The sequence below is a fragment of the Pinus tabuliformis genome, chromosome 3_1 (assembly GCF_031772625.1).
Source record: "Pinus tabuliformis cultivar Carrire ecotype Pingquan chromosome 3_1, CPIR1, whole genome shotgun sequence".
Taxonomy (NCBI): domain Eukaryota; kingdom Viridiplantae; phylum Streptophyta; class Pinopsida; order Pinales; family Pinaceae; genus Pinus; species Pinus tabuliformis.
The window spans coordinates 577,974,828-577,998,967 of record NC_142301.1 but is presented as its reverse complement, the minus strand read 5'-3'; the positions used below and the strand labels follow the sequence as shown (position 1 = coordinate 577,998,967).

The 24,140-nt window shown below is 35.3% G+C and overlaps 1 protein-coding gene across 1 annotated transcript; it reads right to left on the bottom strand.

The window, feature by feature from the left end:
- Positions 1-10,615: 10,615 nt before the first annotated feature.
- On the bottom strand, positions 10,616-16,024 carry LOC149188307 (putative LRR receptor-like serine/threonine-protein kinase At1g67720). Its single transcript, XM_089409920.1, has 15 exons — positions 15,577-16,024; positions 14,862-15,387; positions 14,084-14,562; positions 13,590-13,722; positions 13,423-13,494; positions 13,114-13,182; positions 12,931-13,002; positions 12,768-12,839; positions 12,387-12,583; positions 12,074-12,282; positions 11,796-11,922; positions 11,641-11,700; positions 11,311-11,503; positions 11,062-11,194; positions 10,616-10,954 (listed from the first exon to the last, which is right to left on the bottom strand). Exons 1-15 carry the CDS (start codon positions 15,674-15,676, stop codon positions 10,616-10,618), a joined length of 2,781 nt encoding a protein of 926 aa, XP_089266046.1. The 5' UTR covers positions 15,677-16,024.
- Between the last annotated feature and the right edge of the window lie 8,116 nt (positions 16,025-24,140).

Below are 24,140 nucleotides of genomic sequence, written 5' to 3'. Positions count from 1 at the left end.
TCTGTCGTTTTTTTAGCTTCGAGTGTAGTGGAGCGGAGTGTCAAAAGAGCACCTGCGTGGAGTCTGTCATAAGTATTATTTCCACGTAGATCAATAGTGATGAACAGGGTGAATGGGCAACCCAAAAATCATTGTTGCCTTCGCTGGAATACATGCTTGCCTTGCGTGGATTGTTTCTGGTTCAAGAAACCTCAATGACTTTGCTGGAAAGTTTGATAATAAACACATTTTGAATTGGTAAATGTGAATAGCGATGACCATTCAAGGTATACAGTGGAAAATTTTTCGTTAAAGCCAAATTCAACGATTGATATCTCAAAGGAATCGAATGGTGCGTATACTTTTTAAGTTTAAAAGGAAGCCTTTAATCACTCTCTATAAAGTGACTTCATAAAGTTCAGTACATTATTTTAATGGAAAGTATGTAAAAGCATGATCATAAAGGCTTTTTAAAGAGTGATCATAAATTTTTTTTATAGAGGGATAAGAGTGGTATGTAATATTGAGGGCATATTTTGTATTTGGAGTGATAAGATAAATTTATTTTTGTATTTGGAGTGATAAGTGAAAGTCATTATTGTAATTCAAAGTAATATTTTATTTTGAGAGCGATTGAGTCAGTGCAAGTAGTTTTTGAAGATAATTTGCTTCCAAAGTTTGCAAGCGTGACATTCTCATTAAGAAGTTTCTACGACAAAGTTGTGACATTGAAGAATGATGTACTCCAATAATTAATAAAATCATAATTTTTGTAGTGCTTGTGTCCTAGATCCGCCTGAAATTCAATAAGGGGATCTTCAGTACACTGTGTGTAATGAATGTGTGTGCATGACTTGTATTCAGATTATCAAAATGTTCTCTTTGTATTATGCTTAAACAACTACATGCACATAAGCAAACTTAAGTATAAGAACGCTTAATCAAGCTCCTGTAATCAAGCTTAAGTACACAAGCACAAAGCGTCACATTATCAACTTGATAAGATGATCTTCAAAGCAATCACATTTCACATCATGTAATCAAAGGAATCAAGTTAAGGACGCTACAAAATCAAGCATTTCAAACCAAGACGACATCAACATGATCAACACTTTTTGTATCACTTGCAGATATTTTTTTTTAACTTAATTGTACGGGTGCATTCTCAGTTGTAATCGAAACCTTAATTTGAATTGTTAAGGTGAATACATTAAGTCAAGTAAGTTTTCAACTGAGTCATCAAGATTGAACTTGTCATTTGTTTCTTGGGTGCATTTTCGATAGATTTTGACACCCTTCCTTTTTCAAAATCAGCGCATTCAGTGAGTACATTCAAGAAAGAACAAAGTGTGAGTAATCAATCAAGCAAGTTCAAGCAAGCCATCTAGAAAAAAAGCATCATCAAATGAGTATGAATTCTAGTATTCTATTCTTCAAGTGAGCATCAAATCAAGCCAGTCTTTAAGGCAAGTGAAATAAGCAATAAATCAAGGGAGTGTGTCATTCAAACAAAAAAGCAAGCGAGCATGTCATTCAAACAACCAAGCAAGCGAGTGTGTCAAAATTAAGTATGAAAGTTCCAAGCACGACATCTACAGCAAACGAGCCAGTGTGAAGTTGATTGAAGCATTCACAAAGTTTCAGTGAAGCATTCAAGCAAAGTGATCATCATCAAGCGAGCATGAAATCAAGAGTTCAAGCAACCAAGTTATAAAACTCTAGCAAGTATTTTCAAAGTGAGTAAGCTAACATGAAAACACACATTCAACTGTCCCAAATTCTTAACAATTTGATTTTATCATCAGTTAGCGACATGGTGAAAATCAGCAAAACAACTCTTTCTGATATTCAAGTGCATATTCAACATGCAGATGAAATGATTGAGTTCATTCAACTGGAGTCACAACTACAAAGAACTGAGTTGCTAGTGAAGAGTGATGCTTCTAAGTCTTTGAACAATACAAATACAGTTGGTGATTCCAAGTCAGTGATCCAACCAAATTCAAGTGTCGAAGTGGTCCCTCATCTAGTTCAACTTTCTTCCAAACAGTCATCAAGCCATGTTAAGAAATCCAAAGTAACATAAATTGACAGGGCTTAGGGTATCTCAAAGATGACTCCAACTTGCATACCCCAGATTATTCAAGGCCCATTAAGTTTGTCAGTGCAGGGTTTCTTGCACAAATCACATCGGCTAGTTCTGAGAAAGTTGAAGACAAACAGAAATACACACAAACTAAAGTTGCAGACAAACAGACATGTGTGCAAACTGAAGTTGCAGTCAAAACCAAAATCCCTTCAATGCCAAAAAAACTGGTCATCTGGAAGACCAGTGTTTTGATTTCCACCCTTGTCACCATTGTGGCAAGTCAAATCATTCATCAGCACAATGTGACAAACAACAACAATCAAATAGATTGAAGATCAATTATTCATTGATTGATCCCTAGAATGGTCATCCACGGTCAGAAGATTGTATAAGTTTTACAATCGAATTCACTCACACATATTGCAGCCAAAAGTAAAAATGAAGATGGTACTCTCGTGTAGTTGAACAGGGGAGTCCACCAATGAAACCCTCCTACACTTGAAGGGGCAGAGTTTAGAAATAATTTGAAAAAGATTCTCTCCTTTCAGCTGACAAAAGGGGGAAAATGTCAATGAAATTGATAGTTGTTGTCAGACTGAAAGTCTCGACAACATCAGCAAAGTAGCCAGTGGGCATTTTCATCAGCAAGTGAGCATCAAAAAAATCGCCAGCGGATAATCGATAGCAAAGTCAACAGTGAACAGTTTTCAAACACAACAAAAGCAATAGTGAGTTGTTTTTCAACATCATTAGCCAGTGGGCAATCATCATCAACAAATCCGCCAATGGGAATTCATCAACTTTTGTCAGTGGAAAAGCAAATACGGCAGTGGACGTTCATCAAATTTTTTTAGTGGACACAGGATGCTGATTTCAAGCAAAGGACAATTGGATCCTTTTGCATCTTAGCACATGATGGAGTTGTCAAGCGACATTCAGAGATGAATCAAACATGCATCTTACTCATGGTCTATTCATATTGCAGTTTCTTCAGCATCCAACTTTGGCAGTTTTTTAGGCAAATGTCTTTTGAGGATCAACTTGAGAACTTGGAAGAGGGTTCCTTGTTCTTATTTTGGATTTATCATTAAGGGAGGAATGTTAGCCTTGCTCTCATAATAAAACAATTATAAATCCCAAATTATAATTAAATAAATCAAATCTTGAGAAATAGGAGTTAGTTCCTCAAATTAGGGAGTTCAGTTAGAATGAGAGATTCTTTCCAACTAGTTCTCCTAGATTAGTGTTTTGTTGAGAATGTATCTCAATCAAGTTTGTTCAAGATAAATGCACTATCTTGAGACAACTTTCTCATGTATTTATATGTATCATAAACATTATTTGAAGGGAGAAAAATTCATAAGAATGAGAGACTATAGGAAAGTCTCTCATGCCTTTTCCACCATGTTTGGTTTAGGTATATTTCTACTATTTATTTTCTCAGTACTTTATTACTTGTTTATTAAATTTCTTTATAAATTAATTTGTAAAAAACAAAATAGAATTTTAAATTAAGCGCAAAAGTTAAGTGTTGATTTTGTTCCCCATAAGTTTTTTTTTTGTGTCTCTAGTGTCAGAGGATTCATGGTTGGATCTGAAAAAAAATATGAGTTAAATTCAAAACATACTTATGATTTGGTCGAAAGTAAGTTTGAGGGGCTACTTTGTCCAAGTCCAAACAATGGTCTTCAATTTTTAAAAATTATAATTTTATCGATGTGTGTTCGCATTTTACCTTTTTCATGCTATCTCTTTTGTGTCACGTGTAAGTTAACTTTTAAACCTCAACTCTCTTTATTTGATTGTGCAAAGGCCATGGAGAAACATTGTAAATAATTCGCCCGATAAAAGTAAATTATTAATAATTAAATCATTCTTTTAAATATTTTTCAATTTTTAAAAAATGTTATTTTTACAAATAAGCATATGCTATTTTTGGGCAATAAAAAAAAATATATTTAGTGATAATGTGAAAAAAATACAAAAACAAAACAAAACCGTAGTAACATTACCACCACCTTACCACCACCTTATTGATGTTGTAGTGATGCTAAATAAAACATTAACTCGAATATTCACATTAGAAACATAAATAATGCAATCATCTATTTAACCTATCAATATCAAGAATATTAAAAAACCAATTTTTTGTACATTAAATCTCTCAGACACGTTTAAAATAGGAGAAAGGGAAAATCGTACTTAGGTATCTCACCTATAATCATGTAAAGCAATCATCATTTTATCAACCAATAACTATGTGTTTAAAGAGTATAGGAAAATATAATATAAATATTCCTTTTATCACATTAACATACCTCTCACTCATTAAACCTGTGTACATTCCGATCTCCAGTTTTGGGTGCGATGGTTTATGAGTTTTTATTTTTTGTTGGAATTTAATTCCAAATGCAACGATGAACAACTGGACAGGAATTTGGTTTGCAGTAAATACTCCAGGCTGTTCGGTGCATCAAAGTCACGCCTGATATTTTGCACATTAATGTGCATTAAACTCTCAGAATTGAATTCCCCTACAACCGCCTTGCTGCATTCATTATGGAGATAGGCATTAGAAGATATTTTGTATTATTTTATTGTTTAAATCAGATATGTTTTAGCATATAAATACATCACACAACAGTTCTGTTTTGATGTTAGCAGAAGAATAAAAAAAAAGCAGAGGAGAGCACGCAGCAGCGTGAAGAAAAATACTTCCAGAACAGTGAAACGCACAGCAGTGCACAACAGGAGTAGATGCAGCAACATAGCAGAGAACAGAAAGGGAAAAATGCACAGCAGTGCAGATATTTTGAATGTAATTTCGTTTTATGGTTGTTTGCTGTGAGAGAGGGACGAATCTATAACAGTTAGTTTATTTTAATAAACACAAGTTTTTTTTTTTTTGTTGCTGTTACACCAGTTTCACCGATGCTGTAACATCGTATTCCACTGTGTTAAAAAACAGAGTATTGTTCTGTGTTAAAAACAGAGTGTTATTCACCGTTGCTGCAACACCAAACTACGTTGCTGCAACACCGTTTCCAACAAACGATTTTTCAATTTTCTATGTTAAAAACAGAGTAAAAAACAGAGCATTTTTTTGTCTGTCTGTTATGGACTTATCTTAAATTTTCAACATGGTATCAGAGCTGGTCTAGGCACTCAGTGAGTCAAAAACAGAGATTGTTTTTCACTATAGGAGTTGTAAGAAGTTTGTTGAGCAGATTTTTTCTAGCAGAGAAAGTTTTTGCTTGTTTTCATTATACAGTCAGTATCTCTTCTTTACCAGTATAGGTTAAGATGGCAGATGCTGGAACAGGTTTGAAAAATTCCCAACTGCCACAGTTTAATGGGAAAAATCACAGTTATTGGTCCATAACAATGAAAGCATTGTTTGCTTCTCAAGGACTATGGGAGTTCGTTGAAACTGGCTATGTTGAACCTGTAGATGCAACATCACTGGCTGCTTTGACAATAGCAGAAAGAGACCAGTTGAAGGGCGACAGAAATAATGATGCCAAAGCCCTCTTTTTCCTCTTGCAAACAGTACATAAAAGTGTTTTTCCGCGGATTGCAGCAGCAACAAAATCTAATGAGGCATGGGATATTCTCAAAATTGCCTATCAAGGCATGGAGAAGGTGAAGACTGCAAAGTTGCAGATGTTGAGGAGAGACTTTGAAAATCTCAGCATGAAGAAATTTGATACAATAGATTCATTATTCACTCAGGTTATTGGTTTGATAACCCAGATAAGATCTCATGGTGAGATTCTTGAAGATAGAAGGATTGTAGAGAAAATATTGAGATGTTTACCCTCAAGGTTTGAATCTATTGTGGTAGCAATAGAAGAAACAAAAGATCTCTCACAGTTCACGGTAGATGAACTGAGTGCTTCTCTTTTGTCTCATGAACACAGACTGAGTAGAGGAACAGATTCCTCATTTGAGCAAGCATTCAAGACTCAGATGTCTTTTGGCCAAAGAAGAGGTCGAGGCAGAGAAAATAACAGAGGTCATGGAAGAAGCGAAAACAGAGGAGAAATTATCCTGCTAGCACAAGCAGAAGGAGTTGCAATCAAAACCAAGCCGAAGGTTCAAGCAAACAGCAAGCTCATGGACAAAGGTATGACAAATCGCAAGTCCAATGTCATTATTGTAAGAAATATGGGCACTATGCCAATGAATGTAGGAAAAAACAAAGTGACATGAATAATAGGCAGAATGCTAATTTTGCAAATGAAGAATATAAGAACCCAAAGAACGTGTTGTTTACATGTAACATAGCACAAGACAAAAAAGAAGATTTTTGGTTCTTAGACTCAGGTTGTAGTAATCACATGACTGGAAATATTGCAATGTTTTCCAATCTGGATGAAAATGTGAAATCTAAGGTAACAACAAGGACTGATGATAAGATATCTGTCAAGGGTAAGGGCAGAGTATGTATTCGAGCAAAAAATGGAGAACAGATGATTGTACCAGAGGTATACTATATACCTGGTCTGAAATGTAATCTTTTGAGCATTAGACAGCTCATTGACAAAGGTTACATCATGTTCTTCAAAGATGATACATGTAAAATCAGAGACATACCTCCAAGTAAGAAGATCATTGCACAGGTGCAGATGACCAGCAATAGAATGTTTCCTCTCAAACTCAGGGCAGATTTGAAGGAAGGAAGAACTATTGCGGCTGTAACACAAGAAGTCTTTCAGGAACAGGTGAAAGATGTGAATTGGTTGTGGCATTTGAGATTTGGAAATCTCAATTTCGGAGACCTGAATCTATTGTACAGAAAGGGAATGGTAAAGGGATTGCCGTTGATTGAGAAACCGGACAGCCTTTGTGAAGGCTGCATCTTGGGCAAGCAACACAAAGAAAGATTTCCAGTAGGAAAGAGTATAAGGGCAAAAGCACCCTTGGAAATTGTTCACTCTGATGTGTGCGGACCGATGCAAATACCATCATTTGCCAAAAATAAACATGTTTTAACCTTCATTGATGATTACACTAGAAAAACATGGGTGTATATGCTGAAACGGAAGAGTGAAGTGTTTGAGAAATTCCGCCACTTCTAAACTCTTGTTGCAAAGCAGTGTGGGCATTATATCAAAGTGCTCAGAACAGATAGAGGAGGAGAGTATATCTCCCAAGACTTTCTATGTTTTTGCAGAGAGAATGGCATACAAAAGCAGTTTACCGCAAGGTATACACCTTAGCAAAATGGTGTTGCTGAAAGAAAGAATAGGACCATTCTTGACATGGTCAGAAGTATGCTGAAGGCAAAACACTTGCCGCATGAGTATTGGGCAGAAGCTGTTACTTGCACAGTTTACATCTTGAATAGATGCCCAACTAAAGCTGTCATGAACAAAATACCAGAAGAGGCATGGAGTGGTCAAAAACAAACTCTCACTCACATGAGAGTATTTGGTTGTGTAGCATATGCACATGTACCGGATCAGCTAAGGCAAAGCTTGATAGTAAGGGGGAGAAGTGTGTCTTTATTGGCTATTGTGATGAGTCAAAAGCATACAAACTCTATAATCCATCCACCAAGAAGTTAATAGTAAGTAGAGATGTGCAGTTCATTGAGGATGAAGCTTGGGATGGAAGCTTAGAAAAAACAGTGAATGTGAAGACAATTGTGTCTCATGAAGAAGAAGAGAAAGGGAGAGCAGCAAATAATCCTTCCTTGATGGCTCCTCCTCCACCACACCAAGTACAACAAACCACACCACAAGCTGGAATTCGAATAGCTTTAAGAAGTCAAGGAAGTGCTTCTCCAAGCACACCATAGGGATTCGAAATACCCTCAAGTTCGGATGGAACTCCATGCACACCAAGAAGACCAAGATTCAGAAATTTGAATGAGGTTTATGAACAAGGAGAGGTAAGTAACAATACCGGTTTGAATTCATTATTTGCTTTGTATTGTCATGTTGATGACCCAATTCATTTTGAAGACGATGTAAATGAAGATAAATGGATTGAAGCAATGAATGAAGAAATTGGTGAAATTGAGAAGAGTAAAACATGGGAGTTAGTGGACCTCCCTAAAGGCAAGGATGCCATTGGAGTTAAGTGGGTCTATAAGACCAAAAGCAATGTTGAAGGTAAGATTGACAGGCACAAAGCAAGACTTGTTGTGAAAGGCTACAAGCAGCAACAAGGCAAAGACTATGATAAAACCTTTGCACCAGTAGCAAGGATGGAAACAGTGAGAACAATGTTGTCTATTACAGCACAACACAAAGGGAAGATTTATCAGATGTATGTTAAATCTGCATTCCTGAATGGAGTGTTAAAAGAAGAGGTTTATGTTGATCAACCTCCGGGCTATGAAGTTGAAGGCCAAGAGCATAAAGTTTGTAGACTGAAGAAGGCTCTTTATGGGCTGAAGCAAGCTCCGAGAGCATGGTACAGCAGAATAGACACTTATGTGATTGAGAATGAGTTTGATAAGTGTGATGGTGAACCCACACTCTACATAAAACAAAATGACAGTAATATTATTATTGTTGTTTTATATGTAGATGATTTGATTTTTACTAGCAATGATGCTTCTCTCATTGCTGATTTTAAAGAAGTCATGAAAAGTGAATTTGAAATGACTGACTTGGGCTTCTTAAGATATTTTCTTGGAATTGAAGTAAACCAAAGTAAAAATGGTGTTTTCATTTCTCAAGATAAATATGTAGAAGCAGTGTTGAAGAAATTTAACATGCAGAACAAGAAAGCAGCTATGACTCCAACTGTAGTAGGGTTGAAATTGACCAAAGAAGACAACAACAAATATTTTGATCCAAAACTGTACAAGAGCATAGTTGGCAACCTTATGTACTTGACTGCAACTAGGCCAGACATTGTGAGTTTAATTTCCAGATTTATGGAAAGACCGAAAGAGACTCATTGGCAGGCAGCCAAGAGGATTCTAAGGTATGTGAATGGAACAAAGGGGTTTGGTATTTTATACTCCTGTTCTGAAAGATTCATGTTGACAGGTTACACTGACAGTGATTGGGCTGGAAGTGTTGATGATAGGAAAAGCACATCGCGATATGTGTTTCATATGGGATCGGGAGCCATCTCATGGGCTTCCAAGAAGCAACCAGTTGTGTCTTTGTCAACAACAGAGGCAGAGTATGTGGCAGCAACAAGAGCTGCATGCCAAGCAGTATGGCTGAGAAGAGTTCTCAGAGATTTGTGTCATGAACAAAAAAAGGGTACAACCATTTACTGTGACAATAGCTCAGCAATAGCATTGTCTAAAAACTCTGTTTTTCATAAAAGAACAAAGCACATAGACACCAAATTTCACTTCATACGTGAATTGGTTAACAATGGTGAGATTGTTTTGCAGCACTGCAGAATAGAAGATCAGCTAGCTGACATCTTGACAAAACCATTAGCAAAGAAAGGTTTTGATCATTTCAGGAAATGTCTCAGTATGCAGTAGTTGAAATTAAGGGGGAGTGTTGGAATTTAATTCCAACTGCAACGATGAACAGTTGGATAGGAATTTGATTTGCAGTAAATACTCCAGGTTGTTCGGTGCATCAAAGTCACGCCTAATATTTTGCACATTAATGTGCATTAAACTCTAAGAATTGAATTCCCCTGCAACTGCCTTGCTGCATTCATTACGGAGATAGGCATTAGAAGATATTTTGTATTATTTTATTGTTTAAATCAGATATGTTTTAGCATATAAATACATCACACAGCAGTTCTGTTTTGATGTTAGCATAAGAATAAACAAAAGAGCAGAGGAGAGCACGTAGCAGCGTGAAGAAAAATACTTCCAGAATAGTGAAACACAAAGCAGTGCACAACAGGAGTAGACACAGCAGCATAGCAGAGAAAAGAAAGGAAAAAATGCACAGCAGTGCAGATATGCAGATATTTTGAATGTAATTTCGTTTTATGGTTGTTTGCTGTGAGAGAGGGACGAATCTGTAAATGTTAGTTTATTTTAATAAACACAAGTTTTTTTCTGTTGCTGTTACACCAGTTTCACCGATGTTGTAACATCGTATTCCGCTATGTTAAAAAATAGAGTATTATTCTGTGTTAAAAATAGTGTTATTCACCGTTGCTGCAACACCAAACTACGTCGCTGCAACACCGTTTCCAGCAAACGATTTTTCAGTTTTCTGTGTTCAGAACAGAGCAAAAAAAAGAGCATTTGTTTTGTATGTCTGTTATGGACTTATCGTAAATTTTCAACAATTTTTTGACACGAGACAAAAGATTCTCTAACTCATCCTTTGATCCTAACGTGAATGGCCGCACAGACGGTGGTGATAATTGATTCCAGAAATGTGAACCAGAGTATCCATGTTGTTATTTCTTCTTATCAACTATAAGTGGTTATACAGGTCCATCTAATATTAAATTGATATCCAATATGCATGGTCTATTTAAAAAAATGAGATATATGCGCATTAACATGATATGCTAAATAATGAATGACATTAAAAAAATTAGGTATGTACATTGCTGCCTTGACCAGTCTAAGCGCATACTGTTTAACATTACAACTCATATTCCTACTTGAGCGAGGTTGGAGCTATTATCATCCCTCTGCATATCTTTGATGCCGCTGGACCTCACTCCGGAATGAAGGGGTGCGAGTTGCAAATCTCCACTGCTTTCTGAAATTGGAAGTGTAGCATTATTGCCATTCTCATGTATGATAACCTCTTTTATCTCTGCAACTACTTCACTCACGTTGGGCCTGGATGATGGTCTATTCCTGACACATCTGAGTGCTAGTTTGGCCATACGGGTGATCGAATTGATGTCATAGTTTCCATCCAACTTCTTGTCTGCGAAAACCGCTATTTCGCCAGGATTTCCATCCAAAACAAACCGCGTCACCTATACATTACATATATAATATACATTACATATATAAATACACTTCAAAATCATGTATTATATTGTTGAGTGGGGCATGCTGCATTAAATTATTATCGATTTCTTACCCATTGGATGAGGATACGTTCCTCTTCTGGAAGTTTTATATCTATTGGCGGTTTTCCACAGATGATCTCTAACAAAACCACTCCAAAACTATATACATCACTCTTTTCGGTCAACATGTGTGTGCGAAAATACCTGTAAATGCATTCCCGTACAAAAATTAACATTTTCCTTTGCTCCTGACACTCAATTGATTTTGATTAAGTTTGAGCAATATTGCAAAGAAAGTGCAAATTATATGTATAGTTTACTCTGGATCGAGGTATCCTGGAGTTCCTTTCACCGCAGTGGTAACATGAGTAATCTCCCCATCATTTGCCATCATCTTTGACAGACCAAAATCAGCCAATTTTCCATTGTAATTGCTGTCTAGAAGAATGTTAGCGCTTTTTATATCCCTGTGAAGTATCTTTGGAGTGCAACCCACGTGCAGATATTCCAGTCCTTTAAACATAAATTGCAGGTCGATCAGAGAAGAAATCTGTTAAGTACGATTTGGAAGATAAAGTAAAGATCGACCTATTTAATTATATTTAGTTATATAGAAAGAGCTATAGAAAAATCCACTGAATTGGCGTTACCCTGGGCTGCATCTAATGCTATCTTGATTCTTGTTGTCCAATTTAATTTGGAAACTTCTGCTCCAGGTCCTGGAAAATAAATTTAAAATTGATAATATTAATGATATTAATATGCAGCAACTCAATCAGACAATATCTGTGAGATATATATTTACCATAAAGGCGGTCACTTAGGGATCCTCCAGACATGTAATCATAGATGAGCATAAGCTCTCTAGACTTATCACAGTAGCCAAGTAAAGATACCAAGTTTTTATGGTGGACTCTAGAAAGAAGATCGATCTGTTAATCAAGCAAATCCAGCGACACGCATTGATTACTATAAATTTTGGTTTTTCCTTGTCACCTATAAGTGCAGCTAAACTACAATGAAATTAAATAAACAAATACAGAAATATAATCATGTTAAATATTGTATGAATCTCAGACTTACCTCATTCATAAACTCTTGAACACCTTGTTTGGAGAACGATGAGAGCACTTTCACTGCTATCTCTTGCCCTTCCGGCAGCTTTCCAAAGAACACTGATCCAAAGCCCCCTTGCCCAATTTTCCGACTAAAGTTTTCTGTGGCTGCAACTATCTCTTCGAAACTAAAGGCACGGGATACTATTGGATTTGGCACCGTAATCGTTGAGGATTCTGCAATTCGGTAAATTTATTAATTATGAAAGAAAACTGGTAGGCTGCTTCCTATTGTAAACTTGGGCTATTAGAATTTCCTAAAATTCAAGTCATTTGCTGACCTTCGTGAAGGTGCGTTTTTTTCCCTAGTTTTTTCCAGTATACAGCAATACCCGCCATTAACGACAAAGCCATTAATACAGCTCCACTTATTGTTATTCCGAGGACAGCTTTGCGCTTCATTAAATTATTTCTGGTTTCCTGAATTTTTTTGATACATTCGCCCTCGTGCATACATAGGTACTGATTCCCAGAATATCTGAAGAACACAATATAAAGATAGTCACTGAACTTATGAACTTACCTTAGTGAGATTACACAGAATTTCACCCATTTCTGCTTAACATTGTGTGCGGACGTTCCTTCCCTAATTTTGAATATCAAACTGTTAGAATCGGAATTAATGTTGAAAAAAACTAATAAAATATAGATTATTAGATTACTTCAGTTCCAATGAAGGCATGTCCAGAAGCTGCAGAGGAATTACACCACTAAAATTGTTGTTCTCTATAAACCTGTCACAGATGACAAAAAATAAATATGATATAAGTTACCAGTAATTAATTCTGTTTTAATTCGAGAAAGAGAAAGGACAGATAGACGCACAACTCTTTAAGATTTTTGAGCTCTGATAGCCACTCCGGAACACTACCGCTGAGGTTGTTATTTTGCAGATGTCTGCACAACAAGCGAGAAATGGCCGCAGTTTTCTTTGAAAAATGACAATGGATGTGCTCAAGAAAAAAGAACCAACAAGGTGAACGTTTATGTTTAGAAGGGAGTACTTACAATCGCTCCAACTTGGTTAAATTGGACAAATTTGGGAAGGGGCCCATCAGATAATTATTATCAAGTGACCTGGCAATTTCGGCACAAATCGATCAATGCCACGACTAAGAATTATCGAAAAATTTTAAGAATAGCCATGATACAAGCCATGACTGATTTCACTACAACCAGGGGAAGACGAACATTTCGTGTTTTTATGAAAGGAGTACATGAAAACATTTTATAGTAGTCATGTGTATTTGTAGTATTTTATACTAGAAATATTCACTATGAGGATTTAATATAGCAAAAAATGAAAATTCAGCTTACAGGTTAACGATTGCATTCAGCTGTCCAATATCCTTCGGAACCAATCCTTTAAGATTCCTTCTGGATAAGTTTCTGTCAAGAAGAAGATTGCGTTAAGGTCTTACCATTTCAGTTTCACAATTTCAGCCAAGTAGTGAACTGTAAACAAATCGAAGAATTAAACTTACATTTCCACAATTCTCATGGCCCAAGAGCTGTTATCAGGAGTACAGATAATTCCTTGCCACCCCATCATAAAGCAAGGATCGGAAATCCAATCTTTTATGTTAAACCTGCCCTTGACAGCTTCAAGAGCTTCAACTGGGTTTAAAAACTAATTTGTTAGACATTGAATTATAATACAAGTAATTACAGTATGACTTTTGAAAAAATAATTAGTAATGGAGTTGTCTATAACGCGATTTTTTTGGAGATTCCGGTGACGGAATCCCGCGGAAGAAATTGAAGTTAAATCTTGATTCGTTGCAGTTAAAATGGTTTTTTAACTGCATATTTGGATTCAGCATCCTGGAAAACCCCTGCAAGCCTCTCAAACTTGCGATTCCAATAAATTCCTGCTAGATTTCGACCGGAGAAACCCGCCTAAAGACTTTCAAAAATTCGCGTTATAGAGAACTTCATTAGTAATTACAATATAAGGTAGAATAGTTACAACGCTTACCATCTTGTGAATATGTTGCCCGTTCCGTATCAAGTATCTCGAAAAACTCAAAGGCGTTCAGTAGAGGACCACGGGTCGAATTGATGGCCTTGTACAAGTCAAATTGGAAGGTATCCGCTTTATCCGATACGAATGTTAGCTCTAGGGCAGAGTAATCTGATACCATAGTAATGATGTCAGACCGTTTTTCCCCATTTATCTCGACATAAAAAGATCTCGATTCAGACGCATTTAACATCTCGATCTCAGCAAAATATAACACAAGTAAGGTTTTCCAGCACCCAATGCCTGATCCTATTGTGAATCCATAGTAGTCCAGGTTCATAACCCATGCCGTTTGCATGACCTTAGTTGGAGGAATATTTTTGGTGTTTTTCGTTGAAACGGGCTCTTGAGAACTTGCATACCGTACAACATTTGAATAATTAGGATTTATGTGCTCTGTTACCCAGATGCGGTCGAAGTTGTCTTGCGGATACCTGCTCAAATCACCATCCAAAGCTATTCAGTGCAGTCGGTCCTTAATAGAAAGAAAAAATAGCGCAACAGAGTAACTGTAATACATCAGAATTGACCTTTACGCGTCAAAATTCTTTATATCTAGTATCAATATGAAAGGATGTCTTAAATCTCATGCCCTTTTCCACTTTGCTAAGAAGTCACAAAAGAAATACACATTTCACTCGTATTGAATATACTCTTAAAAATATTCGAATAATTTAATTTTACAGCTGATAATTTCCGCATATAAAACATGTACGAACTTGAAAATGTTCACCTGACCGTCGAATTTCCACCAATATCAACCCTCCATAGTCCATTCAACATTGTTGCCGGCATAACTTGTCCATACATTCCATCTCGGAGGGTCCTCAACCCAATAGCATTGATAAAGGGATCATCAGTCTCCCGAGTTCTGATCAAGCAAATATACAGCATTCTGCCAGAACTAACCCAAATTCGGTCATAATAAACTGGACCTTCGTTTTTTATTGTTAGGTTAGTCGTAACCAATATACCAAGTGTCTCAACAGTGAAAGCAAAGGAGTTTTCAAATTCACTGTAATTTCCAACGGCAAACCATAGCGTTAAAAGGTAAGTCTTATTGGGAGCTACAGGCAACCCATAACAAGACCTGTTGAGAGGCTTTGGGAAGAAGCGTAGTCTTTTCAAGTAAGACGCATATGTTGCATTCCCAGTGTGTGCTGTTTGACCGACGTCTATATAGTTAGTATCAGTGACCCATGTTATAGAGTTTTCATCAGTGTGACTCGTTTTCCCGCCACAATCGATACTCAGAAATCCTGCTATCCGGAAAATTCAAATAATTAATGAAAGAATAGTTCTTCAGTCAAAGAATATGAGTACTGAATACCCAATAAGCAGTCAGGAAACAAGCTTCAATGACCATTCAAAACATTTAAAAGTTGCCGAAAACACAAAAAAATTGCTAGTAAAACTATCCTAAGTTGTTTTAGAATGTTGGATAGTACCTGGTTGAGCAACGACATTAACAGAACATAAACATAACAGCGTGCTCATGGTGATGCAAGCGAGTTTACTTGTTCTCTCCATGTTTGTATCAATTTTCATAAAATCCCAGGGAGTATACCTGCTTCCGTCCAACTACAGCTGCTTAATCAGGGTTTTTTTATGGCATCAAAACGACTGGCACTTGGCTTCATCAGGCTACTTCAAGGAGTTTCGAACCCAGATTTCTGTAATGATACAAGCCCGGACATACCAGCTTTCACCATAGGAGGTTTACAACCTAGATTTCTGTATTCATACAAATCCGAGCACCTAGAGCAGACAGCTCTGAGCATACAAATCCGGGCACCTAGAGCAGACAGCTCTGAGCTTCGTACAAGCGCGACCACCTAGACCACAAAGCTCTGAGCTTCATACATGCCCGATCACCTACACCGCAAAGCTCTGAGCTTCGTAAACATATTGTAAAGAAGCCTTAATTTAATGCATTCGATTGGTATAATTCTTCATATATAATTGAACGGAGAAAACAGTGGTGCCAGAAATGTACTAAAGGGAAAAGATTGGAATCAAAGACCTTTCGTTATCAAAGTAATAACATGGAAATCAAGGAGTTGTACCATACAAAATATCTATAATGTCGTCAATATTTACCCAAATAATAGATATTTAGGTTGTTATTATCTTTTATGATGCTATTCGTCAATTAAAAAATTATCTAGTTCTTTTGAACATATAATGTATTTAGACCAAACACATTTACTAATTCCCACGCAGAACAAAATTGCCAAACACATCAAATTTTACTTATTTTAGGGTGTGTTACTATCCTTGTTTGTAACCACCTTTGGAATTCTAATATAGTTTTAACTATATGAAAATTATATGAAATCAAAACTTATGACTCGATCTTATTAGTTCACTTTTCAATCAAGATGGCTGACTTTGACTCGCTTCAATGTCTGAAATGTAAGGAGATGTCAAATTTGACAAAGAATGTAGAGGAAAAAATACACAGAGAAAGAACTCAAAGTGGAATGGAGCTAACAATCTTTCTTATCATTCAAAATTAGCTAAAGAGAGTACATAGGAGACAAGGAAATAAACAACAATAAGTGGATGGACAAAGTTCCAACTAAACTCAAATGAAACAAAACCGACTATGACACCTAGCACATAGTGAGATTAAATATCTCAACGCCCCTTCTAATTTTAACAATTACAAGTATTGGGACTTATAATACCCAATTGCTCTGTTTGAAATTCAAATACATTTTTTCCCAATGGCTTTGTGAAAATATCTGCAAGTTGATCTTTTGAACCACAAAAAACAGGTCGGATATCTCCTTCATTGACAAGCTCATGAATTAAATGAAAAGGTGTGTCAATGTGCTTTCTATTTTTGTGAAAGACGTGATTTTTTGATAAATAAATTGCAAAATTGTTATCATAGTAAATAGGAGTTTGCTCCTTCTGAACATTTGAAAGATTCTTCAATAGTTTTCTCAGTCACATAGTTTGACAGGATGTTGAAGTGGCAAATGCATACTCTACCTCTGCAAAAGATATTGAAACAATGGGTTGTTTCTTAGATTCCCATGAGATCATATTGGTTCCAAGGTGAAAAGCACACCCTGAGGTGCTTTTTCTATCATCTAAACTACCTGCATAATCATGTTTGTATAACCTGAATGTGAGCAATCTTCAAAATGTCTGTAGAACAAGCCATAGTCCAAGGTCCTTGCAACATATCTTAAGATCTTTTTTTTTGCCTTCCAATGGACAATATTTGGTGATTGCATTAACCTGTAAACAAAACTAGCTGCAAGCATGATATCAGGCCTAGTTGCAGTGAGATATAACATACTACCAATAAGAATTTCATACAAGGTGGAATCTATTAGTGGTCCTTCATTTTGGTTGCTCATCTTAGTCCATGGAGCAATTGGAGTTTTAGCTAGTTTACAATTAATCAATCTGAACTTTTGGAGGATTTTAGTGCATATTTTTGTTGACAAACAAAAACGCCATTAGTAGATTGTTGGATTTCACTGCCTAAGAAGTACTTCATCAGCCCTAGATCAGTAATATCAAATTATGTTTGCATTGCTACTTTGATTTCTTCTAGCATCATATTGTTTGTATAAAGCAAATCATCAACATAAAGGAAAACGATCATAATTTTACCTTCATGAGTTTTGGTATACATAGTTGGGTCATGTTTTCTTCTGCAAAAACCACTTTTAATGAGATAAGTGTTGATTGGACAATACCAAGCTCAACGAACTTGTTTCAAGCCATACGGTAAGGCTTTCTTCAACCTACACACCTTATTCTCATGTCCTGGAACTTCAATACTAGGAGGTTGCTCCACATAAAGCTATCCAGAAATATACCATTTAAGAAAGAAGATTTTACATCAAGTTAAAAAACTTTTCAATTTTTTCAATTGTATTGCATTGTTGTGGCTAGAATTGTTTTGACAATGTCCAACCTTGCTACTGGAGCAAAGGTTTCACCATAATCGACATCAAATTGTTGTGAGAATCCTTTGGCAACCAACCATGCCTTATTTTTTTCAATTTCTCCTTTTTCATTCAATTTGGTCCTTTATACCCACTTTACACCAACATTATTTTTGTCTCTTGGGAGATCAACCAATCCCCAAGTCTCATTCTTCTCTATGGAAGTGATTTCTTGATTCATTGCATCAACACAATTTTTTGTTTTTAACTGCCTCTTCAAAATGGGTTGGTTGATAGTAAAGAAAGGAAAACATATTCTATTAATCAATCTCATGATCTTTTTCATATATTTCTCTGATGCTTCTAGTTTTCTGGTTGTATTTTCAAGATGATGAATCACGAGTGGATTCACTGCTGAAAGATATGCCATTTCTAGAGTAGTATGAATCTTCATGAACTTGAAATCTTGGTAGTTGTGGTGGATGGATAGGCTAATTTAAAACTTCATCAATTTGATCAAACCAATATTTAGTTTAAAAAAATTTAGCATCTCTGCTCAAAACAAACTTCCAGTTGACTGGATTATAGAATCTATATTCTTTTGATTGTTCACTATAACCTACAAAAATTCATTTTTCACTTCTATCATCAAGCTTATTTCAGAGCTTCTTAGAAACATGTGAAAATGTTACATACAAAAAATGTGAAAATGAGAAACATTCACCTTCTTACTATCCCATGCTTCTTAAGGTACTACATTTTAGAAACTGGTTTTTGGAGATTTGTTGAGAACATATACTGCAGTAGAAAGTTCTTCATCCAAACAGTCATTAGACAACTTCTTCTCATGAAGCCTACTTACGGACATATTCATGATTGACTAGTTTTTCCTTTCTACTACTCTATTTGGTTATGGAGTGCATGTTGTTGTGCCCTGCATGATGATTTCTTGTAGTTGAAAAAAAGCTTTAAAGTCATTGGAATTCTATTCTCATCCTCTGAATGACCTAAGAACTTCTAAAGGATTTCCACTTTGCTTTTTTCATTTTTCTTTGAACTCTTTGAATATCGAGAAAGTATATTTATTTTTGAGAAAATAAACCCATTTCTTCATGCTATAATCATCAATGAAGGTAATAATATAAAGAATACCACCAATGAACTTTGTCTCCATTGGGCCACATATATTTGTACTGAATAGCTCTAAAGGATCTTTTTCTCTAGAGGAAGGTGTGGGAAAGTTATCTCTTTTATGCCTGATAGAATACAAATTTCACAATTACAATATTTTTCATTCATAACAGGGAGACCAATGACCATTGAATGTTTCTAAAGCAGACTTTGACTCTTGAAAGGACTATGCCCATACCTAGAATTCCATAGTTGTGACTCATTTGTTCTTGACACATTGTGTGCAAAACACTCTGAGATATTTCGACTTCTAAGAGTCCAGGGTAACATCCTATTCTTGATTTTTTCAACCTTTGCTATTAGTATTTTGTTGGGAGTTTTTTCATAGATATAACATATGGTCCCTTGGAATATTACATCATAACCATGTTCCATCAACTGACCTACACTAATGAGGACATGCTTAAGATGTGGAACATTATAAACATCAAGTATATATTTTTGTTGATTTTGTTTAGTAAGAACAAGGACAATACCTTTCCCTTCAGATTTTATATGGGAGTAATCTCGAAGAGTAATTTATGATATTACAGAAGCATCAAGACAAGAATGGAGATTTTTGTTATGGGTGTCATATGATTATTGCAGCCACTCTCCAGAAACCAAAGGTCTTCGATGTGGTTGTCTTTAAAAAAATGGCAGGAAAGAAACATGCTGTCAGAGGATTCTCCTTCATTGTTGGAGAGATGAACCTTGCCTCTTTGTTGATCTGACTGTTTCTTTCTGGATTCATGTTCATAGTGCCTAAATTTCTTGCAGTAATAATATTGTACATTAGATTTTCTCCATGTTTTCATTCTTTGTGTTTTGTTTTGTGAAGGTCTTGAATACTTTGCTTCATGACGATGTTTTGATCTACTTCTGCCTCAACCTCTTTCTCGCTTGTTGTTGCCTCTATATCCTCTGTCTCTTCCTTTGACAAGAGAGTATTGTGCTTTGAAAGCTTGTTTCTTGGAATCTACTACCAAGTTAAGTATTGTTTCGTGTGCCATAAGTGATCAAGTCAATTGTTCTACTAAGAAATTTGTAATATATTTGGATTCCAGAATTGCTGTTACAACCATGTCATATTTCTTTGGCGGGATTTAAAGGACATTTTCAACTATCTTATGATTTGTAATGGTTTCACCGATAAGTTTGATTTGATTGACTATTCCCATGACTCTAGTCATGAACTGCTCAACATTCTCTATGTCAATCATCTTCAGGGTTTCAAACTAAGCCCACAATGTTTGCAATTTTACAGTATTCACACTATCATTACCTTGGCATGCAACTTTCAAAATATCCCAAGTTCCTTTTGTTGTTGGTGCCTCGGTTACCTTGCCAAAGATAGAGTTAATGAATGAATTTTGTATCCAACATTTGGCTCTATGTTATTTATTTCTCAATTTAATAGTCGTGTTCCTCTCACTATTGGTCATGGTTTCCCATGCTTCTTGGGTTGGCTCTACATAGCCACTCTGAAGTGTGTCCCAACACTCTTGAGCTTGAAGAAATGTATTCATCCGCAAATACCAAAACTAGTAATTTTTCCCAAGAAAAATTGTTGTTTATGGCAAAGAGCTAGAAGAAGCCATTTTTGGGGAATCACATTCCCTTTTAATACCATCTCATTTTTCAAGACCTAAATAAAATCTCTTTAAAAAAGGGCAACACCCCCTTTTATAACAATTTCAAGTTTTTGTTTTTACTACAACATAACAACAGCTCCCTTTTTCTTGAAATATGCCTTTGAAGTCCTTTAAATAAAATTTTGAGAGTTCCTTTTTTTTTTTTACAAATTCCTCCTCTTATAAAAGACAAACCCTTAAAACAAATTAACGCACATTTGTAAAGTGCTAAGGCAACTCGACGTTTTGGCTTATGTTGTTGGTGGCTCGAGCTTTGAAATGGAAGCATATTGGTTGTTAAAACATGGCTGGTGCTCCGTTGTTAGTTGACCTCGTTCTTATTAAACTGCATGCTCAACTGAACCCTTTTGACCTTTTGTGCTTCGTGCTAAACAGTGACTTGCAGGTTGTGTTTTAGAGGGTTATCTTGTCATCGCACTTCATGACACATAACTAGTGCAATGAGTTGCTCCTGTGTTAGTTGACCTCATTCTTATTAAACTTCATGCTCGACTTTGCTCTTTTGACCTTTTATGCTTTGTGCTAAAGGATGACTTGGAAACTGTGTGGTTATTCTGTCATCACACTTCATGACATAGAATGAATGCGATGAGTTGCTCCCGTGTTAGTTGAGTTGCCCCTTATTAAAATTTGGCTCAACTGCGCTCTTTTGACCTTTCGTGTTTTGTGCTAAACAGTGACTTGGAGGTTGCGTTTTACAGGGTTATCCTGTCATCGCACTTCACGACACAAATGAGTGCGATGAGTCGCTCTTGTGTTAGTTGATCTCATTCTTATTAAACTTTGTGCTTGATTGTGCTCTTTTGACCTTTTGTATTTCGTGCTAAATAGTGACTTGGAGGCTACGCTAGACAGAGTTATCTTGTCATTGCTCTTCAGGACACAAAATGAGTGCAATGAGCCACCAGTTTTGATAATTTCTTAAGTCTCCCGTGTTCATCACACTTGTTCCTTGTACATAAATGCGATGATCAGTAAAAAAAAAACTGTCTACCTTGCAGCGACTCCTCCTCGACTTTGAGCTTCAGTCCTTGAGATCCTATCTCATCCTTTGCTAGAACTTTGTGTTCACGAAAAAAATCAAGTGTTGCTCTCCTTGGAGTCTTATGCAACCTTGCGCTCTGATACCATGACAAAAATGCAAAAGTCGAAATACACAGAGAAAGAACTATATAATAGAGAAAGAAAAAAACAACAATAAATGACTAGAAAAAGTTCTAACTAAACTCAAGTGAAACAAAACCAACTATGACACTTCACCTCGCAAAGTGAAACAAAACCAACTCTGACACCTCACCTCGCAAATACTGAAATTAAATATCTCAACAAAATTGGAGAAGCATGTTATAGGTGAACTTTAATCAAAGCATGTGCTTGACGTTAAAATACATTTTCATAGTATGTTGCTTTTTTCTTTCTATGTGGTTTATAATAGTTCTCTGTATGTGGTTTATAATATACGAATAAGGGCAAGTCGAGATCGAGGAAAGTACATTATAGAAAATGTTATGAATGATGACTTGACTTGCTACTTTCTCTACCAGTCAACGCGATTACAATTGAATTATTTGCAGTTGGACTATTCTTGTATTACCTACCGCTACGCTACACTGCAGTCTAACCTATCAAATAGGAAGACGAATGGAAACTTCAAACAGATACTTTTCTATAACGTACTTTTCTTCGTGTTGACTGGTACAGCAAGTAGCAAGTCATCATTCATCTTCATTCATGAAATTTTCCTTACGTGTTGACTGGTTGTGCAAGTCAAGCCATCATTCGTCTTCGTTTCATAAGAATTTCATATATTATAAACCACATGGAAAGAAATATGGTAAACAAGTGAAGGTCTCTGTTGATTTTCATGCATCCAAAACTAAACATCACGTGCGAAGGATACGCAATTCGGCCGAGTAAAATGAGTAAAGTCAATCTTACCTGTTGACTGATTATGCAGGTCAAGATATCATTCGTCTTCGTTTCATAAGATTTTCATTATTATAAACCACATGGAAAGAAATATGGTAAACAGGTCAAGGTCTCCTTTTCCAATATTTCCTTACCTGTTGACTGATTATCCAGGTCAAGATCATTCGTATCTGTTAGATTTTCAAACCACATGGAAAGAAATATGGTAAACAAGTGAAGGTCTCTGTTGATTTTCATACATCCAAAACTAAACATCACGAAGGATACGCAATTCGGACTAGTAAAAAGAGTAAAGTCAATCCATATTTTCACTTCGAACATGAGGCCAGGAAATTCACACCTTATTAATTTCTTTACATTTACCTCTCTTAGCATTTTACACTCGATAAGGTTTGGTGTGTTTGTATTTATTTTATTTTTGTTTTTTAATTTTACTTTTATTGTTTTAATATTAAACATAATTTTTTTATATAGGAATAGGTTTTAGGAATTTTATTTAAATTTTTAATATTATTAGATAAATGGTACAGATTTAGCTAGTTAGAATAGAGAATTGTGATTTATCTTGAAACATGTTATGGTATAAGTGTTTTAATGTCTATTTAGTTTATATTTATAGTAGTTTACCAACTATTTGATTTATATTATTATTTTGATTAAACTAAAAGTAAAAAAAACATACTTAATTTTTACAAGTTAAATCCTATTAATTATTGATAATTAAATTAAAAGATTAGAATCTTTATTTTAAAATAGACATCATAAATGTAATAAAAAAGAAGATCATGTCCACATATGTTACATTTCCCTTTTTTATTTTTTTAATGATATTCAAATTTTATTACTTATTTTATTGTTAAATGATTTTTAATATATATACTTAGCTGATATATTAATTATTTTTAAAATCAATAATAATAATAATAATAATAATAATAATAATAATAATAATAATTTAAAATTAAATTATATTTTAATTAGTTTTTGTTTTATTTTTTCTATTTTAACAATGTAAAATGTTTCATTTGAATGTTTATTATAGATTGATATCTATTTGCATTCAATAATTATTTAATTTTTTATTTATAAATTACATTAGTTATAATTTTTCATACATCGTGAATTATATAAAAATAAAAACGAAAATATCTCATTAACATGAGCAAATACTAAAGTCAATAATAATTTTCTACACAAAAATTCATTCTAGTTTCTTTCTTTACCATAACCTTGGTTGCAATCAAGATTATTATGCACATTTTTATTTAATTACACTGTAGGCGTCATCTATATTGGAATTGGGCTTGAGGATTATTTTTACCATGAATGGAAAATTAATCTTGGAAT

What these genes read in the sequence shown, in the direction of transcription:
- LOC149188307 (XM_089409920.1), bottom strand. Translation starts at nt 15,676, where the DNA reads ATGAAAATTGATACAAACATGGAGAGAACAAGTAAACTCGCTTGCATC. An exon ending in TTAACCAAGTTGGAGCGATT is followed by an intron (nt 13,003 to 13,113) that starts GTAAGTACTCCC and finishes CTTGTTGTGCAG; the next exon opens with ACATCTGCAAAATAACAACC. An exon ending in CCAGGATACCTCGATCCAGA is followed by an intron (nt 11,195 to 11,310) that starts GTAAACTATACA and finishes ATGCATTTACAG; the next exon opens with GTATTTTCGCACACACATGT.